This window comes from Scyliorhinus torazame, chromosome 3 (genome assembly GCF_047496885.1).
Source record: "Scyliorhinus torazame isolate Kashiwa2021f chromosome 3, sScyTor2.1, whole genome shotgun sequence".
NCBI lineage: Eukaryota > Metazoa > Chordata > Chondrichthyes > Carcharhiniformes > Scyliorhinidae > Scyliorhinus > Scyliorhinus torazame.
This window is the reverse complement of record NC_092709.1, coordinates 241,891,196-241,903,286: the sequence shown is the minus strand read 5'-3', so window position 1 is coordinate 241,903,286 and position 12,091 is coordinate 241,891,196. Positions and strand designations below refer to the sequence as shown.

The following is a 12,091-nucleotide window of genomic DNA, read 5'->3' as shown; positions in this document are numbered from 1 at the left end:
CTATACTCCAAGTGTGGCCTAACTAAGGTTCTATACAGCTGCAACATGACTTGCCAATTCTTATACTCAATGCCCCGGCCAATGAAGGCAAGCATGCCGTATGCCTTCTTGACTACCTTCTCCACCTGTGTAGCCTCTTTCAGTGATCTGTGGACCTGTACTCCTAGATCTCTTTGACTTTCAATACTCTTGAGGGTTCTACCATTCACTGTATATTCCCAACCTGCATTAGCCCTTCCAAAATGCATTACCTCACATTTGTCCAGGTTAAACTCCATCTGCCATCTCTCCGCCCAAGTCTCCAGACAATCTAAATCCTGCTGTATCCTCAGACAGTCCTCATCGCTATCCGCAATTCCACCAACCTTTGTGTCGTCTGCAAACTTACTAATCAGACCAGTTACATTTTCCTCCAAATCATTTATATATACTACAAAGAGCAAAGGTCCCAGCACTGATCCCTGTGGAACACCACTGGTCACAGCCCTCCAATTAGAAAAGCATCCCTCCATTGCTACCCTCTGCCTTCTATGGCCTAGCCAGTTCTGTATCCACCTTGCCAGTTCACCCCTGATCCCGTGTGACTTCACCTTTTGTACTAGTCTACCATGAGGGACCTTGTCAAAGGCCTTACTGAAGTCCATATAGACAACATCTACTGCCCTACCTGCATCAATCATCTTAGTGACCTCCTCGAAAAACTCTATCAAGTTAGTGAGACACGACCTCCCCTTCACAAAACCGTGCTGCCTCTCACTAATACGTCCATTTGCTTCCAAATGGGAGTAGATCCTGTCTCGAAGAATTCTCTCCAGTAATTTCCCTACCACTGAAGTAAGGCTCACCGGCCAGTAGTTCCCGGGATTATCCCTGCCACCCTTCTTAAACAGAGGAACAACATTGGCTATTCTCCAGTCCTCCGGGACATCCCCTGAAGACAGCGAGGATCCAAAGATTTCTGTCAAGGCCTCAGCAATTTCCTCTCCAGCCTCCTTCAGTATTCTGGGGTAGATCCCATCCGGCCCTGGGGACTTATCTACCTTAATATTTTTTAAGACACCCAACACCTCGTCTTTTTGGATCACAATGTGACCCAGGCTATCTACACCCCCTTCTCCAGACTCAACATCTACCAATTCCTTCTCTTTGGTGAATACTGATGCAAAGTATTCATTTAGTACCTCGCCCATTTCCTCTGGCTCCACACATAGATTCCCTTGCCTATCCTTCAGTGGGCCAACCCTTTCCCTGGCTACCCTCTTGCTTTTTATGTAAGTGTAAAAAGCCTTGGGATTTTCCTTAACCCTATTTGCCAATGACTTTTCATGACCCCTTCTAGCCCTCCTGACTCCTTGCTTAAGTTCCTTCCTACTTTCCTTATATGCCACACAGGCTTCGTCTGTTCCCAGCCTTTTAGCCCTGACAAATGCCTCCTTTTTCTTTTTGACGAGGCCTACAATATCACTCGTCATCCAAGGTTCCCGAAAATTGCCGTATTTATCTTTCTTCCTCACAGGAACATGCCTGTCCTGTATTCCTTTCAAAAAGTCCCTGGTGCTGAGGCAGCAGTGCTAACCACTGTGCCACCGGGTCACTGTCTGTGTGGAGTTTGCACTTTCTGCCCGTGTCTGCGAGTGTTTCATCCGGGTGCTTCAGTTTCCTCTCACAGTTCAAAGGTGATGTGGAGATGCCGGCGTTGGACTGGGGTGAGCACAGTACGAAGTCTTACAACACCAGGTTAAAGTCCAACAGGTTTGTTTCGATGTCACTAGCTTTCAGAGCGCTGCTCCTTCCTCAGGTGAATGAAGAGGTATGTTCCAGAAACACATATATAGACAAATTCAAAGATGCCAAACAATGCTAGGAATGCGACCATTAGCAGGTGATTAAATCTTTACAGATCCACGGCGAAGAATCACTGAAACGACTACACGATGACATTAATAAGTTCCATCCAACCATCAGACTCACCATGGACTACTCTCGAAAATCAGTTGCATTCTTGGACACACTCGTCTCCATCAAGGACGGTCACCTCAGCACTTCGCTTTACTGCAAACCCACGGATAACCTCATGATGCTCCACTTCTCCAGCTTCCACCCTAAACACATTAAAGAAGCCATCCCCTATGGACAAGCGGTCCGTATACACAGGATCTGCTCAGACGAGGAGGAGCGTAACAGACATCTACAGACGTTGAAAGATGCCCTCGTACGAACGGGATATGGCACTCGACTCATCGAGCGACAGTTCCAAAGCGCCACAGCGAAAAACCGCACCGACCTCCTCAGAAGACAAACATGGGACACAACCAACAGAATACCCTTCATCGTCCAGTACTTCCCCGGAGCGGAGAAACTACGTCATCTTCTTCACAGTCTTCAACACGTCATTGATGACGATGAACATCTTGCCAAGGTCATCCCCACACCCCCACTACTTGCCTTCAAACAACCGCGCAACCTCAAACGAACCATTGTTTGCAGCAAACTACCCAGTCTGCAGAACAGTGACCACGACACCACACAACCCTGCCATGGCAATCTCTGCAAGACGTGCCAGATCATCGACATGGATACCACTATTACACGTGAGAACACCACCCACCAGTTACGCGGTACATACTCGTGCGACTCGGCCAACGTTGTCTACCTCATACGCTGCAGGAAAGGATGTCCCGAAGCGTGGTACATTGGCGAGACCATGCAGACGCTGCGACAACGAATGAACGGACATCGCGCAACAATCACCAGGCAGGAATGTTCCCTTCCAGTCGGGGAACACTTCAGCAGTCAAGGGCATTCAGCCTCTGATCTCCGGGTAAGCGTTCTCCAAGGCGGCCTTCAGGACGCGCGACAACGCAGAATCGCCGAGCAGAAACTTATAGCCAAGTTCCGCACACATGAGTGCGGCCTCAACCGGGACCTGGGATTCATGTCGCATTACATTCATCCCCCACCATCTGGCCTGCAAAATCCTATCAACTGTCCTGGCTTGATACAATTCACACCTCTTTAACCTGGGGTTACCCCATCTCTGGATCTGTAAAGATTTAATCACCTGCTAATGGTCACATTCCTAGCATTGTTTGGCATCTTTGAATTTGTCTATATATGTGTTTCTGGAACATACCTCTTCATTCACCTGAGGAAGGAGCAGCGCTCTGAAAGCTAGTGACATCGAAACAAACCTGTTGGACTTTAACCTGGTGTTGTAAGACTTTGTACTGAGTTCAAAGGTGTGCAGGTTTGGTGGATTGGCCATGCTAAATTGCCCCTCAGTGTCTAGGGATGTGCGGATTATGGGATAACAGGGATAGAGTTAGGGAATGGGCATAGGTAGGGTGCTCTTTCAGAGGGTCGGTGCAGACTCGATGGGCCGAGTGGCCTCCTTCTGCACTGTCGGGTTTCTATGATTCTATGAAAGCCTTTTTCTTCCTGTTATTTCTGACATGTTTAACAGTGGCTTCTCCTTATGGGCAGAAGCAATAGAACTGACAAGCAGCCAACCATCCGCAGAATCTCAAACTGTGCCTACTTACACCACTTCCCCACAGGGAACCTCTGAACAGTGGCTTTAAAGTGACAGACTGGGTTAAGCACAGCCCCACCTTGGTGGCTAAATGGTAAAACTGCCACAGACCCACCTTACTCTGAGCAAATGGGATGAGTGAGCAAAATGGGCGGCACATTCGCACAGAGGTTAGCACAGTTGCTTCACAGCGCCATGGTCCCAGGTTCGATTCCCCCTTGTGTCACTGTCTGTGTGGAGTCTGCACGTTCTCCCCGTGTCTGCGTGGGTTTCCTCCGGGTGCTCCGGTTTGCTTCCACAAGTCCCGACAGACATGCTTGTTAGGCGAATTGGACATTCTGAATTTTCCCTCTATGTACCCGAACAGGCGCCGGAGTGTGGTGACTAGGGAATTTCCACAGTAACTTCATTGCAGTGTTAATGTAAGCCTACTTGTGATGCTAAGAAAAGCTTATTATTATTAAATATAGATGACAAAGTGACACATTTTAATAAGTTGGAAAATTACTTCCCTCTCTTCCTTTGCTTTTCTCTCAGATGCACATTTTGTTTTAGGTTTTTGTGAAACAAAGTCAGCATTTTTTTTTTACTAATGATCACTTCTCATTTATTAGCAACTGGTGACCAACAAGCTGCCTCTTTTGAGATGGAAATGTCACAAGTTGGGTTCAGCACACATTATACAGAGGTAAGATATTGAGAATCTCCTCTACATTTATTTTTTACCATTCTTGGCTTAAGCTTATGAAATAACCTTGATTTTTAATGAACACACTGCAACAACTAACAATTGCATCCCTAAGTGCAACAGATCACATTGTAGCATTGAACAGAGCAACTAATATCATGGAAGGAATTTTTACCGTATTACCGAGCTTTTCAGACATTTAAAAGATGGGAATGTTTGTTGCCTCTTTTGTCAGAGAAGTGAGAGATCCTCCCTGTGCTGAAGAAAATAGAATGTTGCAGAAATGTTGGTGTTAGGATCCTTTTCGTGCCATTGCTGAGGTGTTGGGTGCTCTGAGGTACAGACGAACCAACACTGTTGCGATTGGTACAACGCAGTTTTATTCCAACTAACTATTTACACATTTGACTTGGTACTCAGCACGTGGTGACTGTGTGAGTGTCTTGCTAATGAGGTCCTGGCCCTGTGCTGTCTCCAGATGGACTGGCCAGGAGGTGTCGCGTTTCTTGTCTTATACTGTGTCTGCTCTTGTCTGTGATTGGCTGTCGTGTTATGTGTGCTAATTGGTCTGTTGGTCTGTCTATCATTATGTATGTGTTATGATGTATGTTTGAATATCATGACAATTGCATTGAAGGTTAAAGTTGTGCTGTTTCTTCTGGATGTCATAGATTCATTCTTTGGGATGATAACCCCCAAATAGCTCAAATGCTTGCTCTGTTTAACCACAGTATTGCTCAGTATATTGTACTCTACTTACTCCTGGGGGCTAGGCTCCCCCACCAGAAATTCGGGACAGCACGTGTCACAATATCCTATTCATTGAAAACTATGCGGGGCAGATGTTGGATTGCCTTTTGTACTCCAAATGACCTAAACTTCTCACTAGGATTGTGAATTTGCAAAACTACCTCTTGTAAGATAATTTGTTGTATTATCATGTTAGCATCATCAGTTCCTAATGTAGAACTGGTGGCAAATTTGAAGTAAACTTGTTGGATTTACGAAGTCAATGGTCAGGAATACCCAATAACAAAATACTATTATCTGGATGCCAGTGTTAGCAAATCCAATTTTGATGTTGCCACTATGGGTTTGTACATCTTAAATTAATACCACTCGTACAACAATAAAGCAATAGCTAAAATGAACTTGCTACTTCCAACCCTGTTGCCTTGAACCTAGTGCCAGAAGCTAATCAGTAGAAACGAATCAGCAAAAACAAAATGTTGTCAAATAGAATGGCCACTCGCAGCAATACTGTGCCTCACCTCTCGCAAATTACCCACACGTGTGGAGATAAGTTACAGAAAAGGTGAAAAACAGTTTAACCTACACTGCCTCCAGTCCAAAACTAACATCACTCCAACCTCAGTCACTGAGCTTCGGAATGCAGTTAACGCTTGTGTGTGCGTTCACTCAGAAACTGAACTCCAGAACTCCTTCTCCGACACCTAAGAAAAATAAGGGTTTCATTTAACACGCTGAAAACTAAGATCTTCTTCCAATCAACTCCCTCAGCAAAACAACTCCCCCAATCAATTAAGTTCAACACGGAGATCCTGGAAAATATGAGCCATTGTTCATATGTTGGGAACAGCTATGGGGACCAAATTTGCACCTCAATATGCCAACATCTTCATGCACAAGTTTGAACAATACCTCCTCATTGCACAGAACTTTCAACTGACGTTATACACCAGATACATCGATGACATTTTCTTCCTTTGGACCCACGGCGAAGAATCACTGAAACAATTAGACAATGACATCAATAAGTTCCATCCCACCATCAGACTCACCATGGACTACTCTGCAAAATCGGTTGCATTCTTGGACACTCTCATCTCCATCAACAACGGTCACCTCAGCACTTCGCTTTACCGCAAGCTCATGGATAACCTCACGATGCTCCACTTCCCCAGCTTCCACCCTAAACACATTAAAGAAGCCATCCCCTATGGACAAGCACCGTATACACAGGATCTGTTCAGATGAGGAGGAGCGTAACAGACATCCACAGACGCTGAAAGATGCCCTCGTACGAATGGGAAATGGCCCTCGATTCATCGATTGACAGTTCCAACGTGCCACAGCAAAAAACTGCACCAACCTCCTCAGAAGACGAACACGGGACACAACCGACAGAGTACCCTTCGTCGTCCAGTATTTCCCCAGAACGGTGAAACTACAACATCACCTTCGCAGCCTTCAACACGTCATCGATGAAGACGAACATCTGGCCAAGGCCATCCCCACACCCCCACTACTTGCCTTCAAACAACCGCGCAACCTCAAACAAACCATTGTTTGCAGCAAGCTACCCAGCCTTCAGAACAGTGACCACGACACCACACAACCCTGCCATGGCAATCTCTGCAAGACATGCCAGATCATCGACATGGATACCACCATTACACGTGAGAACACCACCCACCAGTTACGCGGTACATACTCGTGCGACTCGGCCAATGTTATCTACCTCATACGCTGCAGGAAAGGATGTCCCGAAGCGTGGTACGTTGGCGAGACCATGCAGATGCTGCTACAACGGATGAACGGACATCGCGCAACAATTGCCAAGCAGGAATGTTCCCTTCCAGTCGGGGAACACTTCAGCAGTCAAGGGCATTCAGCCTCTGATCTCCGGGTAAGCGTTCTCCAAGGCGGCCTTCAGGACACGTGACAATGCAGAATCGCCGAACAAAACTTGTAGCCAAGTTCCGCACACATGAGTACAGCCTCAACTGGGACCTTGGATTCATGTCGCATTACATTCACCCCCCACCATCTGGCCTGGGCTTGCGAAATCCTACCAACTGTCCTGGCTTGAGACAATTCACACCTCTTTAACCTGGCATTACCCCTCTCTCTGGATCTGTGAAGACTTAATTACCTGCAAATGCTCGCATTCAAAGCATTGACTTGCATCTTTGACTTTGTCTATGTCTATATATATGTTTCTGGAATCTACCTCTTCATTCACCTGAGGAAGGAACAGTGCTCCGAAACCTAGTGACTTGAAACAAACCTGTTGGACTTTAACCTGGTGTTGCAAGCTTTCTTACTGTGTTCACCCTAGTCCAGTGCGGCATCTCCACATCATCAACACAGGTAGGCAGAGACAACAAAAGTCATCATCGCCTCCAATATGCCAGCGTTTGGTCGACTGAGGAAAACAGAATTCGAGGACCAGGATCTCAAACTTGAGGCTATGATCGTGGGCAGGATTCTCCGACCCTCCGCTGCATCGGAGAATCCCCGGGGGCAGCACGAATGCCGTCCCGGCGCCACTTTTTGGGCAGGGGTGGGATTCCCGCCAAGCCGGTCAGGGGCCGTGGGCAGCGGCCCCCCCGGTGGTTCTCCAGGCTCCGATGGGCCGAGCGTCCATCCATTTTTGGCCAGTCCCACCAGCGTAGGTTATGTATGGTCTCACACGGCGGGACCTGGCAGGTAAGTCGGCGGAGGCTGTCCTTGGGGAGGGGGGGGTGCGCAGGGGGATCCGGCCTGGCCCTCGATCGGGGCCCACCAATCTGCGTGGGCCTGTTCCGTGGGGGCACTTCTTCCTTCTGCGCCGGGCCCCTATAGGGCTCCGCCATGGCTGGCGCAGAGAAGAGAACCACCCGCGCATGCGCCAAAATACGACAGCCGGTCTGCGCATGCACGAACTCGCGCAGTCCCTTCGTCGCTGACTGGAGCGGCGCCAATGTCTCAGGCATCCACCTAGCCCCTAGACAGGTGAGAATTCCTCACCTCCGGGGCCCGTTGGCGCCGTTTTTCCCGCCGGTGTGGGGACTTAGTCCCCAGAATTGAGAATCGCGGCGCCAATGACTCCGGCGTCCACCTAGCCCCCTAGACATGTGAGAATTCCTCACCTCCGGGGCCCGTTGGCGCCGGTTTTCCCGTCGGCGTGGGGACTTAGTCCCCAGAATGGAGAATCCCGGCCGATGTTTCACCAGGCAGCGATGACCCCTGTGCTCCTATATGCTATGGGGACTTGGCAATTCTATATCAGATGCCTCAAAGCACTAGAGAAGTGCTAAGGATGGTGCCTTGGCAAAATCCTCCAAATCTGGTGGCAGGAAAAGTGGTTTAACAACAGTGTCCTCCCCAAACCAACATGCTCCGCTTCGAGATGCTAATTAATCATTCAAACCAGTTCCACTGAGCAGGACATGCTGCTCTTTAGTCTGGCACCAGCCTCCCAAAACAACAGCTCTATTTGAAATTTGTACCTGGCAGGATACTCCCAGCAGGACAATGGGAGCACTTTAGGGATGTCCTTAATGCATCCCTGAAGTGGTCAACCATCCCAGCTGAGTCCAGGGTTGTGATTGACCAAAATGGAGGAGGTTCCTTCACGTAGACACTGAGTACATCAAAAGATTTCATCAGGAACACACAGAGGCAAAGTTGTGGTGTCAGAGAGAGTGCACAAACCTGCAAACAACTCACCTACCCAACTCTTAAAGCACCACCTGGTCTGCATGTGGTAGTTTCTGCAGATCAGATAATGAACTGATCATTCACCTCAGAATGCATCGAATCGGACTGACGGCATGTCATCCTCAATCCCAAGGCACTGCCTGAGAAGAAGGGTTCCATGTAACAGTGCCAGAGTATCAACTGGGAAACTCCCTCTTCAATTCTTATTTACTACTATCAATTGTTTCCAGCTGTTAACCCAGCTAGCATGACAATTTAAGCTTTGATTATTGGGTAATGTTTTTCCAGTATGAAATTATAATCACCATATTCTTGTATATTTTCCTCATTCTAAACACTAGGACAATATCATGTTAGGAGCAGTTGGAGCCTATGATTGGAATGGAACAGTCGTTTTGCTAAATAACAATGGTGTAGTCACTCCCGACAACGAGACATTCATAGACAAATCAAAGGAAGTTAATGAACCTCTTGCTGGATATTTAGGTAAGAAAATCATTGAGTTGTAGATTCAGATGCTGGTGGTGCGTTACAGATCACTTAGGGTTGCTGGGGCAACATACATTTTTACATGCATGTTGAACTCTGCAACTATAGATAGTGATGGTAGAGTGGCCTCCGAGAAAGGACATCAGCCAAAATACTGAATTAGGAGTATGAATTGGTGTGAATGTGACTTCCCGACATATAAATTAATTTCAAAACTCACAGTTCAATCATCATTGGGAAATATTAGTTGTTGTGAAGTGAACCTTTGACTGATTGGTAGCATCCCCAGCTCTTGAGTTGCAGTTAATGTATTAGTATGAATTGAGGATTGGTTAAATAACAGAAAGCAAAGAGTGGGGATAAATGAGTGTCTTTCTGGTTGACGATCAGTAGCTAGTAGTGTGCCTCAGGAATCAGTGTTGGGACCGCATTTGTTTACAATTTACATAGATGATTTGGCATTGGAGCCCAAATATAATGTGTCAAAGTTCGCAGATGACATGAAGATGAGTGGTAGAGTAAAGTGCGCAGAGGCCATTGAGTCTGCAGAGGGATATAGATAGTTGAAATGAGTGGGTAAAGGTTTGGCAGATGGAGTACAATGTTGGTAAATGTGAGGTCATCCATTTTGGTTGGAATAACAGCAAAATGGACGATTATTCAAATGGTAAAAAAATTGCAGCATACAGCTGTGCAGAGAGACTTGGGTGCCTTTGTGCATGAATTGCAAAAAGTTGGTTTGCAGGTGCAGCAGGTATTTAAGAAGAAAAATCTTAATTGTCCTTCATTGCTAGAGGGATGGAGTTTAAAAACAGGGAGGTTATGTTGCAGCTGTATAAGGTGCTGGTGAGGCCACACCTGAAGTACTGTGTACAGTTTTGGTCTCCATATGAGGAAGGATGTACTTGCACTGGACGGGGTGCAGAGGAGATTCACTAGGTTGTTTCCGGAGTTGGGAGGGTTAGCTTCAGGAGAGACTAAGTAGACAGGGAATATACTCATTGGAATTTCGAAGAAAGAGGGGGGGAATCTTACAGAAACATATAAAATTATGAAGGGAATAGATAAGATATAAGCAGGGAGGTTGTTTCCACTGGCAGGTGAAACTAGAACTAGGGGGCATAGCCTCAAACTAAGGGGGAGCAGATTTAGGACTGAGTAGAGGAGGAACTTCCTCACCCAAAGGGTTGTGATTCTGTGGAATTTGCTGCCCTGTGGAGCAGTTGAGGCTACCTCGTTGAATGTTTTTAAGGCAAAGATAAGTAGATTTTTGAAGAGTAAAGGAATAAAAGGTTACGGTGTGCAGGCGGGTAAGTGGAGCTGAGTCCACAAAAAGATCAGAAGTGATCTTATTGAATGGTGGAGCAGACTTGAGGGGCCAGATGGCCTACTCCTGCTCCTAGTTCTTATGTTCTTATTTGCGTTAGAATTAGATCCCACTCTAATTAGTGCTGCTTAGTGTTTCCCCATACCCACCCTCTTTCCACACCCCCCCCCACCACCACCACCCCCCCCCCCCCCCCCCCCACCCCATCACTTTATGCACCCGCAGTGTGAGTTTGGAAATGTGGACGGGACATTTAATTTAGGCAGGAGGGTAATTAGTGCCCACTTAAGCGCCTCATTCTGTTGCCACTGGTATTTAACAAACAGTGGATGGGAGAGTCACCACGTTGGGAGCCTAAAAAGTAAACTCTGCTGTCGGCACCTGAGGTGGTGGACGGGAGTCGGGAAGTGTGGTCCGTTCATTTAAAGGTGTTCGGCTCCCAACCAAGGGACTTCGTTTTGGGAAGGGCTGTCCTTCCATCCGACCCTCTTCTTCCCATTAATCAATGACCCATCCCATGACCCTCATTCCGCTCCCGCTAAACTCGTGGCCTGGGTCACTTGTCGATCCTTAACCTCAAGTGGGTGCATTACTACTCCGGTGGCAATGACAAGCAATGGAGAGATGCCAGCCCAGATCTGATTGGCTTGCAGATCTCTGGAAGTGGGATTTCTGCCCCATGATCCGAAATCCTGGAAAAGGCCCGACACTGGCCAGTTAAGTGGCTGATGGACACATAGTTCCAGCGGGCCTTCTCCAATGAAGGTGACATGTGGTTCCCACTGCAATGGATAGGGCCTCATCGCCAACACTAAATCCTGCCGATCATAATAAGTTGTAGGAACCTATAGAACTCTTCTATCAGCTGATGAACGGATGGAAGGAGCTTCAAGATCCTGACCTGTCAGATTGTTAATTAGTCTGCAATTTTTGTTGCTACTTGACACTGTTTAATATGTAACCAGTGTGAATATACAATGACAACTGATAAATAGTTGAAATTTGAATTTATTGTAGACTGTCTAAACAAGCATTAGATACCTGCATTCTGGAGATTGATTTTACTCCAGCAAGAATTTTTTAGGGAAATTTAATTTTGGAAAGATGGCTCAACTGAGTTGAACCTCATTATAACAATTCAAACTTTCCAGATTAAAGTCCAACAGGTTTATTTGGAATCACTAGCTTTCGGAGTGCAGCTCCTTCATCAGATGGGTTCACTCACCTGATGAAGGAGCAGTGCTCTGGAAGCTAGTGATTCCAAATAAACCTGTTGGACTTTAACCTGTGTTGTAAGACTTCTTCCTGTGCCCACCCCAGTCCAATGCCGGCATTTCCACATCAATGTTTTCCTGGACTTAGCTGAAGTACCATGTGGTAAACAAGTGCATCCTCAGTGGGATCAATCCAAATTAAAAGACATAATGACCACGTTAGTCACCACAAATTTGTTTCTAAGTATGATTGTATAAGTACATAAAAAGGAAAGAGTAGCTCCAGTCAATGTTGGTTCCTTAGAGGAGGAGACGGGGGACCTAATAATGGGGAACACAGAAAGGGCAGATACACAAAATCAATATTTTGCTTTGGTTTTCATGATGGAGGATAC

The 12,091-nt window shown here is 46.7% G+C and overlaps 1 protein-coding gene across 1 annotated transcript in view; it reads left to right on the top strand.

The window, feature by feature from the left end:
* itga1 (integrin, alpha 1) overlaps positions 1–12,091 on the top strand; it is a 370,921-nt gene that overhangs the window by 201,835 nt on the left and 156,995 nt on the right. Inside the window, exons 10-11 of the mRNA XM_072497065.1 lie at positions 4,147–4,220; positions 9,008–9,152. Coding sequence (XP_072353166.1) covers positions 4,147–4,220; positions 9,008–9,152 — 219 coding nt within the window. The remainder of the gene's footprint in view (positions 1–4,146; positions 4,221–9,007; positions 9,153–12,091) is intronic.